At 48.6% G+C, this 23,953-nt stretch overlaps 1 protein-coding gene across 2 annotated transcripts in view; it reads left to right on the forward strand.

The window, feature by feature from the left end:
* The window catches only part of WNT10A (Wnt family member 10A), a 61,350-nt gene extending 38,208 nt beyond the window's left edge, over window positions 1-23,142 (forward strand). For both annotated transcript variants that reach the window (XM_053275233.1, XM_053275243.1), the window contains 2 exons: window positions 4,925-5,301; window positions 21,968-23,142. In XM_053275233.1, the coding sequence (XP_053131208.1) occupies window positions 4,925-5,301; window positions 21,968-22,435 (845 nt within the window). In that variant the 3' untranslated portion in view covers window positions 22,436-23,142. The remainder of the gene's footprint in view (window positions 1-4,924; window positions 5,302-21,967) is intronic.
* The last annotated feature ends 811 nt before the right edge of the window (window positions 23,143-23,953 follow it).

A 23,953-nucleotide genomic window follows, 5' to 3' on the forward strand; every position in this document is an offset into this window, starting at 1 on the left:
CAGTGGCCTTTGTTTGGGGATTATGGAAGTCCAAAAACATCTGGGGACCCAACGTTGAGAATCCTTGCTCTAGGGGAATGAAGGGAAAAAAATAAAAACCTTCCAGCTTGCCTCCTGTCCAGTCCAGCAAGTATGTTTTAAGGGTATTGGGGAACAGCAAGGACCTGGTTTGGGCTGAACTTGATGGTTTGATTTGGGCCAAATCTCAATAGGCCATTGGTGGCCTGAATGCCTTAGCTAAAACCCTTCTCCCTATCAGCTAGTGTTTCATCAGAGATTTCTGTTTTAGTGTTGAAGAACATTCAATCATGTGAACTACCTCCTGTAGTCAGTAGTGATACAGACCAGGCAAAGGTTTTCCACCATGGAAACTGGGCCTCAGGGCTCACTACATGTTTCATGCATAATAATACTAACCTGGAAATTTCAGTCTTCAAAGAGTGAGCAGTGGGGGGGGGGGGGGTGGGGATTGTACATTTTTAATTTTCTCACTTTGCTTTATTGATTTTTAAAACAAATCAGAATATGTGTGTGTGATTGTGAGGGGGAAGAAGGGGGAAGTAAAGGTGGGGAGAGGATACCTAATTGCTATCTCACTTACAATTTCTCTTCTCAAGATCACCTCCCCAACTGCTACCCCCTGTAGGATTCAAAACATGCTGCAAAACAGCTGGCATCCATCACTTAAAATGGCCCACTCCTAAAATTGCTTTCCCCCCCGCCTTTAAATAGTGTTAGGTTGTTGTTATACCTATTGGTAGCCCTAGTCACATGTTCTATTCAATGCAGACATGGTCTATGTACAGTGTACAAATGTAGACATCTGTATGTCAGAACCTAGGAAGCTGCCTAAACAGACCGTTGATCCATCTAGCTGAGTATTGTCTGCATTGATTGGCAGAAGCTCTCCAGGATTTCAGGCAGGAGTCTCTCCCAGCCGTACCTGGAAATGCCAGGGATTGAACCTGGGACCTTTTGCATGCAATGCAGATGTTCTACCACTGAGCAACTACGACCCTACATCCCTGTATGCACGAGCAGTTATTCACACTATGCTCAATACAGTCGTATACTTCCTATCTGTACCCTCATTTGAGCAGGGACCGTACCCAGACTCACTTCTAACATGCAAATATGTAAAGCCATTCACACAAAAACACGGCCCCCAAAGCAGGCTTTGGCTTTGGCTTGTGGATGCCATGTTTACATCTCCCAGGAGTGGGGCTCAAACCTCGCTCTTTGTGTCCACATTACATTGGTCCCCCACCCCCCTTTGCTGGCAGCCAGTTCATGGCATTGTTGTCTGCAGTGAACTTGCTGTTGGGTAGAGTCTTCCTTGCCTGTGTCCCTCATTTCCCAATCCTTTTCCTTACTCTGTACTTATTTGCAACACAATGGGGCTATTCTCACGATAGGCAAAAATCAGGCTCGGAGAGCCTAGCCTGATTTTTGCTGATCGTGTAAACCACCGGGCTCCGCACCACGGCTACTTGTGAGTAGACCCCCAGAGGGGAGGCGAAAAGCCGCCTCCCGGCTCCAGGGGGTCTCCCCAGTATGCCCTGCGTACTCTCACAGGGCATACTGGAGCTTCCGAGGGCCGCGCGGCCCCCAAGCTCCCCAGCCCCCACCGGCTCCATCATGGAGCCGGCAATCATGTGGGCAGCCGATCTGGCCGCCCAGGGCTCCCACCATGATCATCTGTGGCAAAAGCGGGTCTCACTGATCGTGAGATCCACCTCAATGTCTGAATGATGTATAGGTAAAGGAGACATCATAACTTAAGGAGCCATGGGCTACGGGATCTGGAATAGCAACTAGTATCAGTCTGACCAGGGCTGCACAACTTTGTCCCTCCAGCTGTTGTTGGACTACAACTCTCATTATCCCCAGCCACAGTGGCCAATAGGCAAGACTGATGGGTGTTGTATTCCAACACCTGCAGGAGGGCCAGAGCTGTGCATTCTGCCTGCCTAAACTCCCTACAGAGTCATAGACATTTTCAGCATTCTCTTTCTCTGCCCCAAGTCTGTTCTTAGTAGCTTCTGAGAACCAACAGTGTCTTCTCCACCCTGTTAGCCCTTCCAGTCATTATTCAAGCACTGATCAGCAGTGCCACTGAATCTGGTGCTCTAGGCCATTCCCTGAGCCCCATATGCAGGGTCCATAGCTGGACTTAAACCTCTCATCTTTTCTAAGAACACTAGTTGCAAGTAGAGTTGAATTATTGTGCCTTGATCCTGGGATCATAAAGGTCTTGCTGATCCATGATTTTTGTTCATTGCTTGCTTGCTTGCTTGCATGCATGCATGTATGCATTAATTAGCATGTGTGGAAAGGAAAATTCCCAGGCTTGCATAGAGTCTTACCTAGACTGAAACAAACTGCTGCTTCGTATGGAAACTGCTTATTCTGATTTACCAGGTCAGATAGGATTGCTTGGTTGGCTTGTTCTAGAGCCAGTCCCAGAACCTTTGGCTGCACACACACACACACACACACACACACACACACACACACACACACCTGTTCAAGGAATACTTATTTGCATTCTCTATTTTTGTCACGAGATGTGAGTGTGTGTGCCTTACACAGGTAACCCGAAACGTTCCCTGGCAGCAGAGCTTTGAGGAGAGTGTGCCTTCCATCATTGATCAATGCCGTTCTGGAAATCCCCCTCTGTGCAGTGAAACAATTCTGAGTGATGGTGATTGCAGCCTGCAGCTTTGTCTGCTGTGGGAGCTCGCGTGACTCCAGTGTATCTCACAGAGTATAAACAAAGCCCCAAACAGAAATGTGCTCTAATTATAGCTGGCGAGCGTTGCGATGGGTGAGACTCAGAGGTGCCTAAGAGTTCCCTTCCCACTCTCACTCCCCTTTCAGACTGCTTGCAACTGTAATGCCTGAAGGAGTCTCAGAGGTCACCTAGTATAATCCTTGTGCCCAGGGCACCTTTGTTACCTGGAGTGGAGCACCAAATGCTTCTGCCCCCCACATCTGCTCCCCACTGCACACACAATTCCTCCTTCCTTTCTCTCCCCTTGGAAGAGAAAAAGGTAAAGCAGCACGGTGCCACTTCCCCTTCTGTCTGCCCACCACCCTCCACTGCAGGGCTGCCGCATCGGCTACCATACCACATCTGAGAAGGTGCCTGCAATCTGCTGCCTGCAGTGGCCCACTTCACTGTGCTCTATGGAGGCCTGGCCCTGCCAAGCAGAAACAAAGCCCGGAATGTGACATGAGGACAGAATTGAGCAAAGGCTTTACTGCTCTAAAGGTTGTTCTCACAACCAAAATGGCTGGGGCTGGGGAGGGCTGGGGGGAGGCAGGAGCCGACCTGCGTTCCCTCACACAGTTGGAGCCTGAACAGGACTCTGCCATCCATACACCCAGATGAGCGGCACGGTGGTGAGCAGAGTGGTAGTGGGCGGGGAGGAAACTGGGCCTCCAGGAATCCCACAATGCACCACGTGAGCAGCATAGTTCATTGGGAAAGTTCCTGCTGCCGGACCACTCCTTCTCTCCCCACACCCCTGGCTCTATGGCAAAGATGGCTGCTAGCAGCCCAGTCACCCACATGATCCAAGAGTGAGGTAGGAGGCGCACACTCATCCTCCTACCTCTGTTTTAGCCCTGGTAGAAAAGCAGGGCTACCCGGGGGAGGAGCGGTGGGATCTGGAACAGTTCTGGTACTTTTCACAACCAACCTTACCTATGCTAGCCCTGCCCTACCCAGGTAGGACTGGTTGCAAAAATGAGCTCTAAAGTTGCACTCCTGTCCACAGTCCCTTGGTGGTAAGGGCCACTTAACATAGTGGCTAAAATTCAGTGCACAGCTACAAAAGTGAAAGTAGCCCTGTGGAGACACAGAAAGACAAAAGTGGGAGTAGCCCGGCAGAAAAGCAAAAAGACTTGAGCTTAACAGCTCTATAGTCTTTCCTCTCAGCCCCAGCAGGTGCAGAGTGGGGGGTGGCTGCGATTCTTGCTGCTCTCTCCTCCCTCCAGATGGAATTTTTAACTCCAGGAATTTGTCCCTGAGGATCATGCAGCCCTCGGGGCAGATTCCGGAGTTAAACATACCAGCTGGAGGGAGGAGAGAGCAGTGAAAGTTGTTCCCTCTCCCGCACACCCACTGGGGTTGTGGGGAAAGACTACAGAGCATTTAAACTTGAGTCTTTTTGTATATCCGCCAGGCTACTTCTATTTTGTAGCCCTGTCCAGAATTTCAAAAAGTGAACTTTAGTTCGTAAACATGCATGGAATTGAGCTATGCATGGACAGGTGGGCTAGTAAACATTGCTTGGGGCTAATGTCTTCTGAAGACCTAACTGTAGCACAAGGGTGGCCCACTTGAGGCACTCAAGCTCTTGTTGGACTGCAACCCCCACCACCCCCAGCCACTGTTTATTGCTTCTGGAGATGCTGGGAGTTGTAGTCCTGCAGGAGCTGGAGAGCCACAGGTTGGTCACCCCTGCTCTTGCAAGGAGCATTTCAGATCAGGATTTGGGGGAAACAGCAACCCAGATCCAGCCTGGGTGTTCCTGAGGGCCAACCCCCCAAGTCAGTCAACTCTCCACACAAGTTGCAGCTCCACACCTTTCACCATTCAAGTCCATAAATATTTGTTGTTGCCTGCTTAGCCCCGGACGTTGACGAACTGTTGCATCCCAAATTGCACAGTTCCTCCTAAGCTAGTGCCGCCACTTCAGCCTCCTGAGCATGTTCAGACTGACATAACTCATCTAGCCAGACCTGCTGCTCTTCATTAGGCTCTCTCAAGCACGCAACCAGACCTTCACACAGCAAGCGGATGCATCAGGTGTTCATGTTGTGCAGGTGCAACAGGTGCGAGTGTGTCCATGTCGGTGATTTTGGTGAGCTTTGCGATGGCGACTGAGTGGTGTTCTTCATATGTTCGTTCTTGCAGGCTTCCGGGAAAGTGCTTTTGCCTATGCCATTGCTGCTGCAGGGGTGGTCCATGCGGTCTCCAATGCATGCTCCCTGGGCAAGCTGCAAGCATGTGGCTGTGACCAGAAGCGCAGAGGGGACGAGGAGGCCTTCCGCCACAAGCTGCACCGTCTCCAGCTGGAGGCCATGAACCGAGGCAAGGGGATGATGCATGGAGTGCACCTGGAGCACATGCCAGCGGAGGCTTCAGGCCTGCAAGACTCCTGGGAGTGGGGGGGCTGCAGCCCCGACGTGGAGTACGGGGTGAAATTTTCCAAGGACTTCCTAGATTCCCGGGAGACCTTCCGAGACATCCACACTCACATGAGGCTGCACAACAACCACGTTGGCCGGCAGGTGAGCTGAAAGAGCAGAGGTGGGGCTGGGTAGGAGGCAGGGCTGTTAGCTCAAAAAGGCCCTAACGTTTGTGGAAGGCAATAAGGATCCGAGACAGTCCCTGGTCTATTGGAAATACAGATAGAAAGATGCTGCAACTTCCAGCTCATCCACTCACCCAGCTGGTTGCCCCAGGATGGTTTGTACTGGGCTGGAATCCCTAAGGGATGCGGCCTGCCAGTGTCTTGTGGTTGCAACTCCTACATATTTTCATGAAGGTGGAGAGAGGGCAGGTAATGAGCCAACTCCTGATGCAATCTGATACAGACCTGCTGTTACCCACATACTGCACACGATACTTGTTTTCAGCCAGTGCTGGGTCCCTACCCAAAAAAGCCCACTGGGCTAGCATGTCAAGTGCTGTCTGTTTTTGTCAGCAGAGCTGATTTCACAATGAGGATTATTCTCCTGTGTCATATCAGCTCTTCTTCCCTGATGCACAACATCTCACACTCCCACAACAGGTGAAGCAGAAGTGTAGAAAGTGCGAGTGAATGCTGGTGCAGATGCACAATGGATCCAGTACAGTATTGGCTTTGTGAGGAATAGATTTGGGTACCTATGAAACATCCACAGACACAAAGTTCCACTCATGGAACCCCAGAACTACCTTTGAGCAATGACTCTGTTATTAATATGGGTATATTTCATGGTTATTGTGGTGGCATCTTAACAACTTCATCCACAGGTTTAAAAGCCCATCATTTTGTTTAATGAATGCTGATTCTGGGCTCACTTGAATCTGATTCTGGGCTCCAAATGGAGCCTCCATGATTAGAGGCAGTTCCCCTGAATGCTGAGACAAACACGACATGACTGTTATATAGAGATCCACAAATTTAGGCTTAGCTCACTAGCCAGCCATTATTTTTGGTTGCCACCAATTCTCTCTCTTCCTTCAGATCTTTTTCTGGCGCACAGGCAGAGGAGAGAAGTAGGTCTACTGTCATTCTCACTGGGATATGGAGATGGTAAGAAACAGTGGGAGCCCTCGCCTACTGCTCAAAAAGGATTCCTGCTGTTTCTTACCTTCTCAAAAATGGCAGTGTAAATGAGGCCTCAGAGGAGGAGATATGTATGGTGCTGGGTGTCCTGCTCTCCAGAGGGCTAGGGGCACTCACCTCTGGCAGGTAGATTTGTAGATGCCTGTTATTATACCATGCCCAGCCTGAGAACTTTCGATGGCATTTTTCTGGCTGCTGTTGGAGAGAGGATGCTGGATGGACCCTTGGTCTGGTCTGGGAAAGCAGTTCTTCTATTTTGTGCTGCTTGATGGATCTTTGTTGTACATAGGAATTATTGAGCATAGATGTTGACCCATAAATGCAGTATGATCCTGCCTGGGACAAGACTATGTCTTTGAAACTTGCATTTGTGATTCTTTCATGAGTAGCACAAAGGAGCAAATGTGTAAACTAACAACAGAAGGCCATGTTTGCCCTTCTGCTGGCTGATGCTGAAATCTATGCCCATCTGATCTGTGCAGTCTATAGCATGATCTCTTCCAGTGTTACATTTTCCTGGTAATATCTGCATTGTGAAATAGGGTCTGTAGCATCACAGCCATTATTGCTCCCAAGTGTGGCAGAGTTGCATGCATTTAAGATCCTATCCCTTTGAATGTATAAAAAACCTTCTCCTTGCACAAGCATAATTCATGATTAATCATGATTAAACTTATTGATCTGCGTTCACATCTCTTAAGATTTCACTGTATTGGAATATGTGTTGTTTATTATGCAGTGAAGAACTGTCACGGATTTGCAGGTAATATGTTGTTTGCAGATATTATACATGGAAAGTGGGCTGTGGCCCACAAAAACTCATGCCACAGTATAGGGTGCTCACCTTACCCAGCTGGGACAAGCTCCCCACCTCCAATCTTGCTTTTATCTAACACACGATCAGATATCAGGAGTGTGCACAGCTCCCGAATTAAGATAGGAGGCTTCTCCTGCCCTAGTTCCAATTGCGAGGAAATCCCTTATGTTTTTGATCCAAGGTGCCACGAGACACTGCTCAGTCATTGCTACCCTGCTGAATATGAATTCATATCTGCTGCAACCCTTTTTAGATCACATGTGAATGGGGCTAAGGGGATGTATGCATGGACTTGCCCACTCTTGCGAAGAGAACAGGGAAACCCTTTCAGGCAGATGAACTTTGTGTGTTCATTGAAGCTTCCACAAGATGTCGCTGGCTTGGGGCTACAGCCTTTGGCTGATCTTTTCTTAGGCCAGCTTTTGTGGGCCTGGTTATTGCATAGCAGCGTTCCCACAAATGGGGGCCTGATTCAGGTGGCAAAGCTAAATTCCTCATGACTTAAGCTCAAATTTAAGCACAGTTTGTTCAAAGCAATGGGAAGGAATGAGGGTTCCGCACCTCAGGTCAAGGTAAAGTGTGCCATCAAGTTGATTTTGACTCCTGTTGACCACAGAGCCCTGTGGTTTTCTTTTGGTAGAATACAGGAGGGGTTTACCATTGCCTCCTCCCATGCAGTGTGAGATTATGCCTTTCAACATCTTCCTTTATCACTGCTGCCCAATATAGTACCAGTGGGGATTCAAACCGGCAACCTTCTGCTTGTTAGTCAAGCATTTCCCCGCTGCGCCATTAGGGGCTCCAAATCAAGGGTTTGGTGCCATTAGCAGTCCTGTTATTTAAATAAAACCATGAAAGTTGGCAAACCTGTAGGGCTTAGGGATAAGATCTGAAAGCTTAGGAACCACTTTGTCCGGGCATCATTGCACCTTCTTCTGGTCATCCCTTTTATATTCTGAATCATTTTAGAGTGATAACCCTGTGGTTTAGCCAGACATCTAAGCACTGAACCAGGACACTTGAATTCACAGGCAAAATTGGGAGTAATTTATCAGAAGTTGTTTATTAGGAGATGAATGGTTAGACACACATATCATCATATAGAAAAGTTATAGTTGCAGAACATGGCGATAGATAGCCACCAACCTCATTATCATAAATAAAAGCCAACTTCTAATTCAAAGGTTGCTGGAACATAGCAATACATTGCATATGAGTGCAGTAGGATCTCCATTACAGGAGGTCTTTAAGAGGCAGCTGAACAAGCCTTTGAGTGGATAATTTTAGGCAGATCCAGATTGTGAAGCAAGAGTACGGAGTACGGAGTACCTCTGACAGTCATATAACCAATGATATCCATCACTGAGGGAGAGGTTCTATTCAGCAAAACTAGCCTTTGGCAGAATTCCTGCACTAGATAGGGAGTGGATTGCCCAGGAGTAGAACGGTATTTACAGTAGTCTCTGATCATTACCCTGTGCAAATGCAGAAATGGGCACTGGATACATCTCAGTATTCATTTTTTAAGTCAAAGCCAGCACCTTGAATTGTTCCTAGAAGCCAGTAGGAAGCCATGTGAATGTTCGACCATAGATACAACATGTTCTCTGTACTTTAGAGAGCAAGATTACTTAATGCAAATATTTTTTAGTAATGTATGGGAAATAACATTCTAATTACAATGTAGCACACCCCATGTCCTTAAAGGTAACTGCGAGTGAAACTGAGTAGTATTTAACATCACCAGTCAAATCATATAGAAACATGATTACAGACAAAACAGCTTGTTATTTTAAATGAACATTTCACCCAGCATGATCCCAATTCTCTCCAGCCCTTCAGTCTGGTTCCTAAAAAGAAACTCATTTAAAAAGATGTGCTTAAACATTACAATTCATCACACTGTGGAGCCTGGATGATGGTTTGCAGTGATCTTGGGTTCTTCCCAAGTTTCAGGCTATGGCTGCAGCTTGAGGGGGCCAGTTGCAGAATAGGCAGAAGGGCCCGAGGCAGCAGACATGGTCAAGACAGGCTGGGGCCGTGTGTCAGTGCAGGTCAGTGAGGATCAGAAGGGCCAGAGGCAGAAGGCATGAATGAGGGAGGACAGGCAGGTAGTCAGGCCGGGGTTGGTGTGAGAGACAAGTCTGTGCTGTTGCGCAGTCCAGTCATATTGCTGAGACGGAGAAACCAAGCCTGAAGGCAGCTGTTAAAGGGGGTTAACAGTTCATTCCTTGTGCTTCACATGCTAATTACCTAAAGTGGCCAAAATATGTGTATGGTTATACAGGCCATTTCTTCTGGATGAGTTGTTTTGCTTAATGCAAAGTCAGCTCCAGTGAACATCAATATTTGCTGTATAGAACACTAGGATACACGGAGGCCCATGGATTGGGTCCAGAGAAGCAGTTCTGCTGTTGCTTAAGTAACCTCAGAATAATCAGTACACAAGAGACAAGGGCCTGAAGCACACAGTGAGGCTGTTCCCATGAGCAGCCCAGGCTTGGGCAGCCCTACATGTGTAGGGCTGCTCATGTGAAGCGTCAGGACCGAGGCCAATCCTGGCACTGCCTCCCTGTGTAGCCTGGGAATTTACCCTGGGCTTTTACCCAGGTCCTTGGTCGTTTGAATGCTCAGGCTGCATTCAGTGCTTGCTCCACAATAAATTATTTATAATCACACAAATACCATTTAATACCGCACTTCAAACAGTAGTTAACAGTGAAGCTATATGTTGCAGACTGCTCTAATTATTCAAGAAACCAATGCAGCAACCTTTATTTGTTTAAAACAGGCTGTGTTCTCACAGCCATGGTGATCCTGGTGAAAGAGTTAACCAGGATATCTTCACCCCGTGGAACTGGTTGTGAGAACGCAGATTTCCCAGGCAATCCTGGTCAAACCGCTGTGGTCAACCCACTTTTGGCCAGGATAGATAACCAGGGCCCTGGTTATCCATCCTGGTTAAATGTGGTTGCCTGGGAAATCTGGTTCTGGCAACCAGCTCCATGGGGTTAAGCAATCCTGGTAAACTCTTTAACCAGGATCACTCTGATTGTGAGAATACAGCCACAGGACAGTTCAAACGGAGGCTGTTTTATGCTGTTGCTGCAGTTGCTTTAGCGCCAACTGCATGTCAGGTATTTTCCAGAAAACATAAGTGGTATGATTCCTGCCCCCAGAGAGCTTACAATTACACAAGATAGATGAAACAGGGATGTAAGTAGAGATCAGGGATTGGCAATGGCCAGTGGAATTGCAGCGTCACACAGTACCAGAAGTGACATTGAAAACATTAACAACAGCTTCAGCAGGTCTGAAAACTACTGCATGCAAATAGAGATTCTGCTGATGGTCATTTTAGCTTTTGGCAGCCTTAGAATGGTTCAGGTAGACTAATGAACGTCAATACTGAAAAAAGAATAATGGATGTGGAAACGGGAAAATAAGGTCCCATTGCATTATGTACTGAGACCAAAGTACACACAGCATTAAATGTGTCACTGGCTCTGATGGGCTTTAGTTTTCCTTGGTAAACAGCAGGTGGATTGAGGGGGCCTGAGGATCAGGACTGTCTGTAGCAGGAGGATGGGAGAGCTTTAACCTCACTCTCCCTGCCATGCTTCCAGTGTGCATTTTCCATCAGCAAATGGCACGTCTGTGTGTGTGTGTGTGTGAGAGAGAGAGAGATCTGGATTATGAGTAGGACTAGGACGGGGCAAAGGTTACCCTCTCCCCGCCTTGGTTCTCGTCCATGGAGGGGTCCAATTTAGCTGTTCTTTGCCAAGGAAAATTTAAAGCGCATCAGGGCCAGTGACATATTGAATGTTGTGTGTCGTTTGGCCCTTGGTGCTACTCTGTCTTTATGCATTTTTCATTTATGGTGCTAAATGACAGAATGCTGCATGCCCGCTCTTCTGAGTTCCAGCAGTCTTACTAGAGCTCCATAGCACTTGGATTAATACACGCACTGCTGTGTCAGTATTGTGTCTTCAAGACATAGGAGTGTGTCAGGGTCACATCATACCAGCTTAACTATTTGCCCTGGATCTTTGAGAGAGTTTTGTGGTGCGTTATACATTCCTCCTAGCTGAGCACAGGACTGCCTTGGGTGGTTCCTGCTGCTCCCATAACGCAGTATTGGTGGCAGACCCCTGGCTTCTCCAGTGAACTCCGGGAAAGCACCCTGTAGTTGTGAGACCAAAGTGTGCCTCAGGGCAAATATCCAGCCCCTTGATAGATCAGCCTTCTCAGCTGTGTTCCCAGGAGTTGCACTTTATGAGGCCATAATGGCGGCACTTACCTTTGGCAGATCAGAGGGATGCAGAGATGAAAGGGGACCCAGAACCACCCATTAGCTGCACAACAAAGGGCCTCCTGGGAGGGAGGGCGACAATAAAGCATTCTGGGTATATGAGTGACTTAAAGGAAGAACTTGAGCTGCTAGCCCTGAGTACTGGGCTCAGCTTCCAGGTCCCACTGCAGAGACACTTCTTGTCTTTGACTAGAAGAGATGACTGAATTTAGACCAGGCCTTAACAAGTTGTGGAAGCTGAAGCTCCATCCCCTACTTATTAATTGATTCACAAGAGGGCATTCCCCCTCTTTCATTTATATGGAAAGGAATGGTAAAACTAGCACTTTAAAAGCCCTTTCAGTGTTGCTGGAGAGGATCTAATCCAGGTTAATGACTGCTAATACAGGTTAAGCCTTCCTCCTGTAAACAAGCCTGCCCTGAGCCTGACCTCCTTGCTCCTTGACAAGGGGGAAGCAGCAGCTCACTACTGTCTGCCTAATCCATCAGAGTCAGACCACTCTGGCACTGCCCTATATCTGTGCCGTGGACATCATGGGGAACCTTTGTGCCACTTAATCCATTGCAGTTAGTACAAGAAGCAGTGCTTTTGAGATACAGGGAGACAGATCTAAGTTAAAGGTGAGGATACACTGCACAAGTTGTCCAGGAGGAAGATCATGGAATTTCCTTACTTGAAGTAACTCGAGTCTCCCCGGTCCTAGTCCAGCACTCTAACCACTACACCATGCTGGCAAATCCATTTCCCTGAATTCATAGGGAATGTCCAGATTTTGTGAGATCAGCTGTAGCAAATCAGAGGTAGTATTAAAACAAAACATGCATTTCAGAGACGTTGAGAGCCCGTGCTGTTGATACAATCGGATTCCCAGGTCCAGAACCCATGTGCGTAAAGCAGTTAGGAATCTGGTCTCCACAGTTTATAGAAGAACTGACATGGTCGCCTGAGCAGTATTCTCTCTAATTTTTTTCATCTGTGTGCAGAATGAGTTTTGTTCTGGTTGGCAGTATCAAGGCAGTGTGTGTGTGTGTGCATGTGCATTCAGAGTGGGACCCTTCCTGGTTAACCTGAGCGGGATCTAAAATCAACTGAGCGGATGTAAAAAAATGTGTGAGTGCACACAGACGCGCATGACTTAGAGGGAAGAATGCCCCTGAGCAAAAAGGCATCCTTTTAAAATGGGTGATTCTCTTTATTTAGCAGCGGGAGAGCAACTGGCCCTATCCATCCCTAGCACAGCATCCCTCCAGAGGCTGTTGCTGGTGTCTATCTTATGTTTCTTTTTTAGATTGTGAGTCCTTTGGGGACAGGGAGCCATTTTATTTATTTATATGTATGTAAACCGCTTTGGGACTTTTGTTGAAAAGTGGTATATAAATATTCGTCATATTCATATCCATATGACAACCCAGGGATAGGGAGCAGTGTTTATAACTGGTATGCATACATGCATGCCATACTTCCCTGTGACTATAAATACAAATCAGGCACCAGAAACATTAAGGAGCTTAACCAAAGGGACCTATGAAGATCAATCCTCCCGTTTTTCAGAGCAGGCCTTTTGTGAGGAAATGGAAAAGGGATGATTTACAAGTATTATAGGTCTGTACTGGATCCAGAGGAATTATGTTTGGGTGAGAGAGTTGTCCCCCATTCCTTCCCCATTCCTCTTCCCCTCCATTCCTCTTCCCCCTGCCCTTCAAATTCTTTTGGAAGATATCTATCTATCTATCTATCTATCTATCTATCTATCTATCTATCTATCTATCATATTTCATATCACCTGATATGTACATCTCTAGGTGGTTTACACAAGCTTCTGTATATTTATTTCTCTAAGACGTGCCCATGGCTAATCCCATGTGTGGCAGCTCTTGCGAGAGTTCGCAAGCAGCTGCCGATTAGCCATGGGGACAGGGGAGAAAATGGCGATGGTGGGCAGTGGAGAGGGTGGCACAACTTTCCTCTCTGGCCCACCTGCCAGCCAAAAGGCAGGAGCACTAGGGGGAATGGCGGTGGGCAGGTGGCGGAGAGGGTGGCTCAGCCTCCCTCTCCAGCTCACTTGCCGGCCAGAAAGCAGCAGCACCGCGGGTGGGGGGGGGCATGGCGGTTGAGAGGGCGGTGCAGCCTCCCTTTCCAGCCCGCCTCCTGGCCAAAATGCAGGAGCACCAGGGGGACATGGTGGCAGCGGAGAGGGACTTCCTGCCAGCCAAAAGGCAGGAGCTCCAGCAGCGGGTAGAAGATGGTGGCGATGGAGAGGGTCACTGAGGAAGCCAACCTCCCTCTCCGACCCACCTGCTGGCCACAAGGCAGGAGCACTGGGGGTAGGAGCACCAGGGTGGAGAACAACGGGGCGGGGAAATGGGGGAGAACTAGAGGCGCAAATGCTCTGCGCCCAGCCCAGCTAGTTTAAAATAATATTTAAAAGTCAACACAGATTTTGTACATTCCCCATCGCACGTTGAAGCCATCTGGAGAGGTCCGTCTCCAGTTACCACTGGTATGTCTGATGATGACTCAGAACCGGGCCTTTTCTGTAGCTGCTTCTGGCCTATGGAATGCACTCCCAGCAGATAGCCACAGTTTAGGCTCGCTGTCATTCTTTAAGAGACCCCAAAAACTTACTTGTTTGGTCTGGCCTTCCAAGGTTTTTAAATGGTTTTTAAAAATATTTTAATTGGTTTTAAATTGTTCTGAATTGTTTTTATATTGTTTTGAGTTCTGTGTTTTAAATGGTGTGTGTTTTTGTGTCTTTTTAAACTTGTTGTACACTGCCCAGAGCCTTCAGATTGGGCAGTTTATAAATGAAATACATACATACATACACAAGACACAATAAAAACAATAGTTTAAAACAGTTATTAAAATAAATTACTAAAATCATCAAAATTCAGTAGGAATTTTGACACCGCTATCACCTCCATTCTCTCTCTCAGGACACAGTCAATGGGGCCTAAAGGGCAGGATTAGGAAATGAAGAAACTAAGCTCTAAACTAAGCCTCCCAAGTTGACTCAAGGAGGCCCTCATTTGGGCTTCTGCTGCGAAATATCTTTTGGGGGCCGGTATTGCACACCAGCAGCTGTTTAATGTAGATATTTCACACACTTGCAGATACCACCGTGCCTTTCTGACAGAACGGCAGTAGATTCTTTGTCAGAGAAAAGATTCTTCTCTCTTCTCCTTCGCTAGGGCTGCAGCCCTACATATGCATTTCCTTGGAAGTATGTTTCCTTGAACTCTGTGGGATTTTCTTTGTGGTAGACATGCACAGGATTGCCCTGCACAGCTGTTCTTTGAGAGTAGGTGTCCTTTGAATAATTGTACACTAAAGCACAGTGTAATGGACTGAAGGGGGAGAAGAGGAGGGAGAGGGAGACGTGCCTTGCCTGGCTGCTGTGTGCTTGAGCTGTGTTCCCCTTCCACACTGTCGCAGTTTACGTTCCATGTCAGAGCCTCATGGTCTTGCTCTGACCTAGGAAAGGTGGTTCTGGGGCCCTTCTCGGGAGGTGAACAGCTCTGACTTGTTGCCCCCCCTTTGGGAAGCTCCTGTCTGGAAGCCTCTGCCTTTTGGCAGGCTGGGGCTTCTGCTCCCCGGCACCCTTTCCGGGCAGGCAGCCCCCTTAGAGCACACAGGAAATGGTTCCAAAACCACTAGGTGGGTTGCAAAGGGGATAATGGCTCCAGCCTATTAGTGCTCTGTAATTTGGTGCTAATTTCCTTTATTACAGTGTTCCCGCACTGCAGGGGAGGATGCTTGCTTGCAGCTGTGTGGGGTGTGTGCGGCTGATCCTGTCACAGAATCTGTGGAAGCAGCAGGGCCAGCACGGAGCAAAGAGGGGCACAGCTTGCTCTGCAGGGTCGAGGTCTGAGTCTGGTCCTTTTGCTGCCGCCGCCAAAGGCACAAAGGAGCTTGGCCAATGCAGCTCATGCTGCCGATATGCCAGGTCGGGGGATGCTCCTGGGAAGCTCGTGAAGATTATAGCCACCCCCTGGTCTTTGCTCCCTGTGTCTTGTGATCAGGGATGTACTGCCTCTGGACATGGGGCATGGGGACATTGTTTAGCTGTCATGGTTAAGAAATATGGATAGGCCTCCCCTTTGTGGTTTGCTTCATCAGTTTCCTAAAGCACTGATTTCTCAAGGGGTTTGGACACATGGTGGAGGTGGCATCCATCGTGTAAGGGTGTGTTGGCATGGCTGTTGCCCATGCTCCCAGCTCAACACAGTTTTATGCCATTAGAAGCACAGGTATCATGTATGGAAAACGTAAGCCTCTTCTCTCCTAGGCTTCCCTCCCAACATATTTTGAGGTCATTCACACAATCAAAAAAATGGTGTTCTACCCGGGTTTGGGAGCTGTGTGTGCTCCCAATTTTTGGTTGTGTGGAAGTAAGGTACCTGGGTAGAAGTGATTGTGGGTTGCTTTTCCTTCTACTTTGCTTCCACACAGTCACTTCTACCCAGGTTTTCCTCCCACCTTGCTTCCACACAACCGAAAATTGGGAGCACACACAGCTCCCAAACCCGAGTAGAACACAGTTCTTGATTGTGTGAATGACCGCATACAGTAGCACTGGGAAATGGACACTGTGCACCCTGCACAGCCCCACAGCATTTCCACACCTATGAGACTAAATGTGCAATTGTGCCCTAATACATGTGATTCTGCTAACCTGAATTAGCCACAGCAGGGTCTGTAGACATCCTGAAACCGATGCAAATGCATGCTGTGATAAAACAAGGCATCAGCAGTGGGAGGGCAGGCATAGTGATGGCACTGGTGGGCAGAGAACAATAACAAATATCTCAGCAGGGGAATCACCAGTGGTGACCTCATAGCCGGGGGCGGGGGATGTGTGATTATGTGTTTCGAGTTCATGTCAGAGGAAGGCACGAGAGCAAAGTCTTTAGGCCAATCCAAGCATGCCAGGATAGCCTGTGGTATTGTCCTTCCTAGGCACCACAAAAGGCTGTAAAAGTAGGGGATCACACCACTGAATGTTCCGCTATGTAAAAGCAACAAAGCTGACTCCTGAATATGGAAAGCTTGCCCATTATGGACAAGGCTAGGCTGAAATCCTTTCCCCTGACATGCTAATTTTCAATATGCGGGGAGATGTTGTGATTATTGGTTTTAACACGAGAGAACATTCAGTCTGCCAAGCTGTAGTCCAAAGTCATACAGTTCAGGAAAGGAAGTATGCACTATGTGTTATTCCTGCACAATTGAGTCCACTCATAATGAATGAGCAAGAAAGAAAGCGGACGGATTGGCACTTAGCAGGCAGTGGCTAACATGATGTGCAGTGCTGCAGCTCTGTACTGCTGTGCCCTGGGGGCTGCTGTGGACTTCCGAGGCAGTTCCCACGCTGTTCAGAAACAGCAGATTTCCACATGGTCGTGAATGGGGAAATCTGCAGGAGTGCTGCTTCTAAGGCAGTCCCAACGCTGTTCAGAAGTCCACGGCAGCCCCTGGGGTCACGGAGCCATAATGCTGCCCATTGTGTTAGCCACTTCCTGGCAAGTCCCAGAGTACACAGAGCTGTGTGCATCATGTTAACCAGTGCCTACAGAGGCCGAAAAGCCGGAGACAATTAACATGGATTCTATGCTAAATATGTGGGTATGAGATCAGAATTATTCAGTCTGGTATTAATGTTGTGCCCTTTGGAGTTTCCCATGGGAACATGGCTTTTGAGTACAGAAAGCAGAACTGCAGTCTGGTTACAGGCAACCCAACCAATAATGGGGTGACTATGCAAATGTTCATTTTCTCCCTCTATACATACATCTATCTGACATGCGCAATGACAGCACAATCATGCACCTTTGAACACAGGAGCTGCCTGCATATATGGAGCAGTTCTGCACACTTGTCACGCTCAACACAACCCATCATTGTGGACCAGCAGGAACTTGATATATTTCTTGGTCTTGCTGTCTGCCTGTAAAAAGAAGGCAGTTGTCTAGCATCTGGCAGGTTCAGAGGTACAGAACGGGGAGGCTGAATTCTGCTTGGTGGTCACAAGTTGTTCAGGCCTGATACGGAGCCTTAGGGTGGGAAAGGTCCTGACAGTTTTCAAATTCAATCTCCTTGCTCCGAAGGCAAGATCTGCAACACATTAAACACTCCCTCCCACATATTACCACTTCCCCCATATTAACACTCTTTGTTTGCAAACGGAGCAGAAAAGACTGGGTACAGACCGGCAATAAATACAACACAGAGAATGCTTTACAGTGCTTATCTAATTTGTCCTCACAGGCTCCTGTGGCCTAGGCTGAGAGATGGGCCATCCAGTGGGGGTTCGTAGCTGAGCAGAGATCTGCAGCTGGGTTTGTCCCAAGTTCAAGCTCACCACACTTACCCGTCGTTCCCATCACGGGTGCTATAGACGGTCTCTGTGTCCCCCCCCCCCCCAGAAAACACCCACTAAACGACAGACAGACATTCAGCAAGTGCCGCTGAATTTCTTTGTGTTTGGCAGCAGTTCAAGGCACAGACCCTGTGCCTTCTCTGGCTGGGTCCAAAGGCTGCAGGTATGCCCCTCAGTGTGGTGCCTGAGCTGGCTAGTATCACTTTACGTGGTTAGACCTGGTTCTCCTCCACCCATTCCCCTTTAGGAAGATGGGATTTCCCAGGCTGGAGGAAGCCACCTCTCCCCTGGTTGGAATGTGCCTGCCTACCTGCCTGACAGTTGGGGTGGTACAGGCACACACCACTGCTGCTCCAGGGCTTCAATGCTGGCAACAGGCAGGTGGGCAAAATCAGGCTTAGAGGCAGAGGGCATGGGCTGGGCTGGGCGAGCTACATTCAAGCAAGGACTGCTTGAGCTGCTCTCCGCACTGCTGAAAGGAGTGTGTGCACCTCCCTGTGTGTACAAGGAGGCAAGGCCAAGTGCTGTGTCTGTGAGAGGGGAGGGGGGCTGCAGAAGGATCAGTCCTTTCATTTCCCCACATCAAGCTCCCCACCGCCCTGTCACCATTCCCATCCTCACACAGGTCTTTCTTGGGCAGTAACTGCCTTACGCAGAGCAACATCTACCCGGGAAGAAATCCCCTAGAGAAGATTCTTCACAGCCCATCTAATCAACACCTACTGAGCAAGGATTAATCTAACCTAAATGATCCCAGACAGAGGTTTGTCCTATTCATTTAAAAAGATCCAAGGCAGGGGGTTATGCCCTGGGTTTGAGACAGAGTCAATATCTATTGTAAGAAATCATGTGTATTGGCCTGGTCCCCCTTGCTCCAAAGTTACTGGCCGACATTCTGCGCAGAGCAACACAGGCGGTTCTAGACTATTGGTGTCTAAAGCAAAATAACTGAAGCTGCATTTGCAAGTTTAAAGTGCCATAACTGGGGGGATGGGATGGGACCACAGCTCAGTGGTAGAGCAACTGCTTTGCATGCAGAAGGCCCCAGGTTCAGTCCCTGGCATCTCCAGGGCATAGGTTTTAAATAATTTATAGTTTTAAATAATTTTAATACTGGGTTTTAAATGTTTTTAATCTTTTAAATGATTTTAATTGTTAATTGATTTAATTTTTTAAATGATTTTAATTGTAAACCGCCCAGAGATGCAGGTTTTGGGCAGTATAGAAATATTTTAATTCAAATAAATAAATAAGAACATAAGAACAGCCTTATCAGGCCCAAGGCCCATCTAGTCCAGCATCCTGTTTCACACAGTGGCCCATCAGATGCCTGTGGGCATGCCCTCTCTCCAGCTGTTGCTCCCTGCAACTGGCATTCAGAGGCATCTTGCCTCTGAGACTGGAGGTGGCCTATAATCACCAGACTAGTAGCCATTGATAGACCTGTCCTCTAATTTGTCTAAACCCTTTTAAAGTCATCCAAGCTAGTGGCCATCACCAGATCCTGTGGCAGAGAATTCTATAAATTAGTTATGCGCTGTGTGAAAAAGTACTTCCTTTTGTTGTTCCTGAATTTCTCGGCCTCCAGTTTCATGGGATGAACCCTGGTTCTAGTGTTGTGTGTGAGAGAGAAACGTTTCTTTCTGTCCGCTCTCTCTACTCTACACATAATGTTATACACCTCTATCATGTCTCCCTGTAGTCGCCTCTTTTCCAAACTAAAAAGCCCCAGATGCTGTAGCCTAGCCTCATAAGGAAGGTGTTCCAGGTCCCTGATCATCTTGGTTGCCCTCCTCTGCACCTTTTCCAGTTCTACACTATCCTTAAGATACGGTGACCAGAACTATATGCAATACTCCAGATGTGGCCGCACCATAGATTTGTATAAGGGCATTATAACATTAGCATTTTTATTTTCAATCCCCTTCCTAATGATTCCTATCATGGAATTAGCCTTTTTCACAGCAGCCGTGCAGTGAGTTGACACTTTCAGTGAGCTGTCCACTACAACCCCAAGATCTCTTTCCTAGTCAGTCACTGGCAGCTCAGATCCCATCAGCGTATATGTGAAGTTGAGGGGTGGTGGGAGGGGTTGTCCCAATATGCATCACTTCACACCTGCTTACATTGAATCACATTTGCCATTTTGTCGGCCACTCCTCCAGTTTGGAGAGATCCTTTTGGAGCTCCTCACAGTCTGTTGTGGATTACAACACAGTGATAGAACTTGGGGTTCGTGGGCAACAAAATCAGGATTTCAAAACTTGTTTCTTCTCACAGGAGAAGAAGAAATCTGGAACCCCAAATTCAAAACAAAACAAAAAGTGGCCTGTGCTTATGGCCTGTGCTGATACAGTTGCTAAATGAGTACTGAGGCTGTTCTCACGAGCAGCAAAGACCCGCGGGGGGGGGGGAGGATCCCCACAATGCATTGTGCAATTTCCCCTGAACCTCCAAGCTGCCTGGGCAGCAGCTGCTGAATCATGTGCCCAGCAGCTCTTCTGGATCATCTGTGGGGAAGGTAAGCTACTGCAGCCTTCCCTGGCACCCGCCCTCAAGCCTGCTCATGGGATCGTGAGGTGTCTCATGCAGAAATGGTGGAAGTCTCAGCTTTGACATTGTTTGCCTTCATCATAACAGAAGCAAGTTGTGTGGCCTTAGTACAGCCTGGGTCTTGTAGCCAGACTCCACAATGAGGATGCAGGGTGGGGGGCAGCATGTTTTCATGCCAGCTTTAAAACCAAAACCCATGATTTAAAAATTTCTCTACACTGAGATGCTGTCTCATACGTTTGCAACGATAACAGTGTCCTTCTTCATTCTCACCCTGCAAACAACCACCAAAGCTGCTTGCAGCCATATAATCCCTGTCCACACGTTGCTGCATGTAATCAGGTACAACAGCTGCACCCATACAACAGTGCACAAACTCTCTCCACCCCACACCCCTCCACAAACACCCATAGCAACCAAGAGCAGTTTGGAAGCATTTGTGTTGAATTCTGGGAAGGGCAAATGCAACTCAGACCTACACCCCCTGTGCACGAGGAGCCCTCCTGTCGCTGTGAGAAGTGAGAGGATTAATTAACTTATTGAAATTCAGATGTCCTCCTCCTCCCTTGCCCATAGGCCATCTGTACACTGTCCTGGCTCAGCCCATCTCAGGGAGAACAAATGGTAACGCCTCGAATGGCTTTCCTGGGTATTTGTTCCAACCCAGATTGGAAGAGGGGATAAGAGCTCTTCCTTGAGCTGACAGTCTTTCATTCAAACACTAAGCAGAGAAAGATGGAATGCTGTAGTATTCCAGACAGGTGCTACCTGGCCTGGGCACTTTCCAGACTAGACCCCGCCACAGGGTCACGCCGTATCTCGGAAGTGTGCTTCCTGTGTTGTGACACCGAAGTCCCTACGCAGACAGCAGGGTGTCGTTCATATTTCCAAGGCCTTGTTTCGAATTTGATTGCTGTGATATAGAGCTAGGACGTTATATATCCGGAGTAAGGAAGTTGCTGTTTTGCGGGGTTGTTAGTTGCTGTGAGTCTGCTCCCCCTGCTGTTTCCATTCTGAATGCGACTTGCCTGAACAGAGGCATTTTGCTGCTGTTGAGCAGCTAGCTGGGAAGCGCCCTGGTGAAAGTTGCGTTGTGGGCTCTGGGACAAACATAGGAACCTAGGAAGCTACCTTATGCCGAGTCGGACCATGGATCCTTCTAGCTCAGAATTGCTTGCACCGATTGGCAGCCACTTCTCTAAGGTTTCAGGCAGAAGTCTTGCCCAACTCTACCTGGAGATGCCAGGGATTGAACCAGGGACCCTCTGCATGCAAAGCAGATGCTCTACCACTGAGCTACGGCCCCATTCCCTCTACTGCGGCTCTCTTGCCCAGCAAGATTACTGCCTAGAGATGTACATATCCAGCGGTATAGAAATATGATTGATAATAAATACCGCGAGCAGAGGTGGCAGAGTTGACTGGTCCACTGGCAGCCAGGTGCGCAAACCCAGCTAGAGAGACGTGCTGGGCCGTTTGCCTGCAGTATTTCTGCAGGAGCGGGGCCATATGAACGGTTAACTGGATCTAGTTCACTCGTCTGTGCTTGTCTCCCTGGCAGGTGGTGATGGACAACATGCGGAGGAAATGCAAGTGCCACGGCACCTCGGGGAGCTGCCAGCTGAAGACGTGCTGGCAGGTGACCCCCGAGTTCCGGCTGGTGGGCTCGTTGCTCAAGGACCGCTTCTCTGGGGCCGTCCTGATCCGGCCTCACAACAGGAACAGTGGGCAGATGGAGCTGGGCCACGCCCGCCAGCGCCGCCGGGCCGGCAATGGCAACCTGATCTACTTTGAAAAATCTCCCGACTTCTGCGAGAGGGAGCCCTCCCTGGACTCCATGGGCACGCAAGGGCGCCTGTGCAACAAGACCAGCCCAGGCATGGACAACTGTGAGAGCCTGTGCTGCGGGAGGGGACACAACATCCTGCGGCAGACGCGGAGCGAGCGCTGCAACTGCAAGTTCCACTGGTGCTGCTTTGTGGCTTGCGAGGAGTGCCGGCTGACCGAGTGGGTCAGCGTCTGCAAGTGACTGCGGGCCCGCCGGCCCCTTCCGCAGCTCTCTTTGACTTTGCAGCTTGGGGTGGTTCAACCCCAAGAAGTGTGCACCGTTTGGGTGGTCTGGCACATAAGTGGTTCGTGTCTCCTGGGCACTTCCACCCCTCCTCTCTGACTTGTGCATGAGCACTAGACTCCAAGGGGGTCCAGCTGCGGAGAGAGAGAGATGTGGGCCTGGCACCCCAGAGGCATAAAGGGCCTCATCTCAGTAGGCTGGGTGGCATTTTCTCTGACTTTAGCTCTGGTCTCCTCTGCTCTCTGACATCTTCAGCTGTGGTTCTCAGGGTCGGTGGGCCAGCCGTTTGAGATTCCTCCAGCAGAAGCTAACTCAGCCCACCCCAACCAAATCATAACTTTCAAATCCCACCTTGGAAGCATTCAGATGACAGACAGTTCTATAGACCAAGATACTGTGGTGGTTGAGTTTCCCCCCCTTCCTTTTAAAACCTGGATTGAAAACCTTTTAAAAACCTGGCCCTGTTCCATGTAGAACTCAGGACCCCTTGGGGCTCCCATGAGTACATGTGTTTGTTTAAGGATACGTTTCTAATGGGACTGAAAGGTGGAGGTGCAGAGGCCTTTTGCCTCGTGTCCCATAAAGGTGCCATACGCATGTAGGATGGTTTATGTGGTTGGTAAGTTATTTTATTATTGTGAGAATAAAAGTGAATCAGAGATGGCCGTGCATGTCTGAGGGTGTAATGCTGGAGACATGGGATTGGTTGGGTGAAGTGTGGGAAGTTTCCTTGCTTTGTACAGCATCGCACAATAGTTCCTGTGGGCATCTTGGTTTGTACAGAAGCTGCAGAACAGGTCACAGGGAGCGGGAGGTAGAGAGAGAATTGGCTCCATCACAAGAGTGGCAAGAGGTCTATCCATACTCTGTTTGGGCGATCCATAGCAGGATATTTGCAGCCTTCACAACATGGACATTATACATATGATTCCAACATGCATGGACATAGTGGGGAATGGGTTGCGCTGTAGGATATTGGTTACCAAGGCTGCAGTAGTATCCATTTCCCCCCAATGTTGCTTCACTTGCGATAGAGTAGAAGGGTGACACTGGGGAGAAACTAAACTAACACTTCCCTCTTAGGAAAAATCTAAGACAGAAATGACTCGAGGCTGGATCCTCCTACCGGCTGACTAAGAGTAGTCAGTCGCCCCTGCAGGCTGAGCAGCCTGGGGTCCCGAGATACAGATAGTGTGTGCGTGGGGTTCAGGCTTGGTATGTGGGCGAAGGTGGTGAAAAGCAAGCTGCTGGATCCTGAGCATCACTATGCCCTGCATGGGCTAGGTGCTGATGAATCATCCTATTGGTATCTTGCACTGTCTGATAAATCCACACCCTGCCTATAATTTTGGCCCCAAGGCTATGCAAAAGGAACACCAGACGGGAAGGAAAGAGTGGGCAGGGTGCGCAGGCCTCGTCAGGGAGGAGCTCCCTGCAACCTTGTTTCATAAGCTTCCAAGATGCAGCAGGCTGGTG

This window comes from Hemicordylus capensis, chromosome 1 (assembly GCF_027244095.1).
Source record: "Hemicordylus capensis ecotype Gifberg chromosome 1, rHemCap1.1.pri, whole genome shotgun sequence".
Lineage (NCBI taxonomy): Eukaryota > Metazoa > Chordata > Lepidosauria > Squamata > Cordylidae > Hemicordylus > Hemicordylus capensis.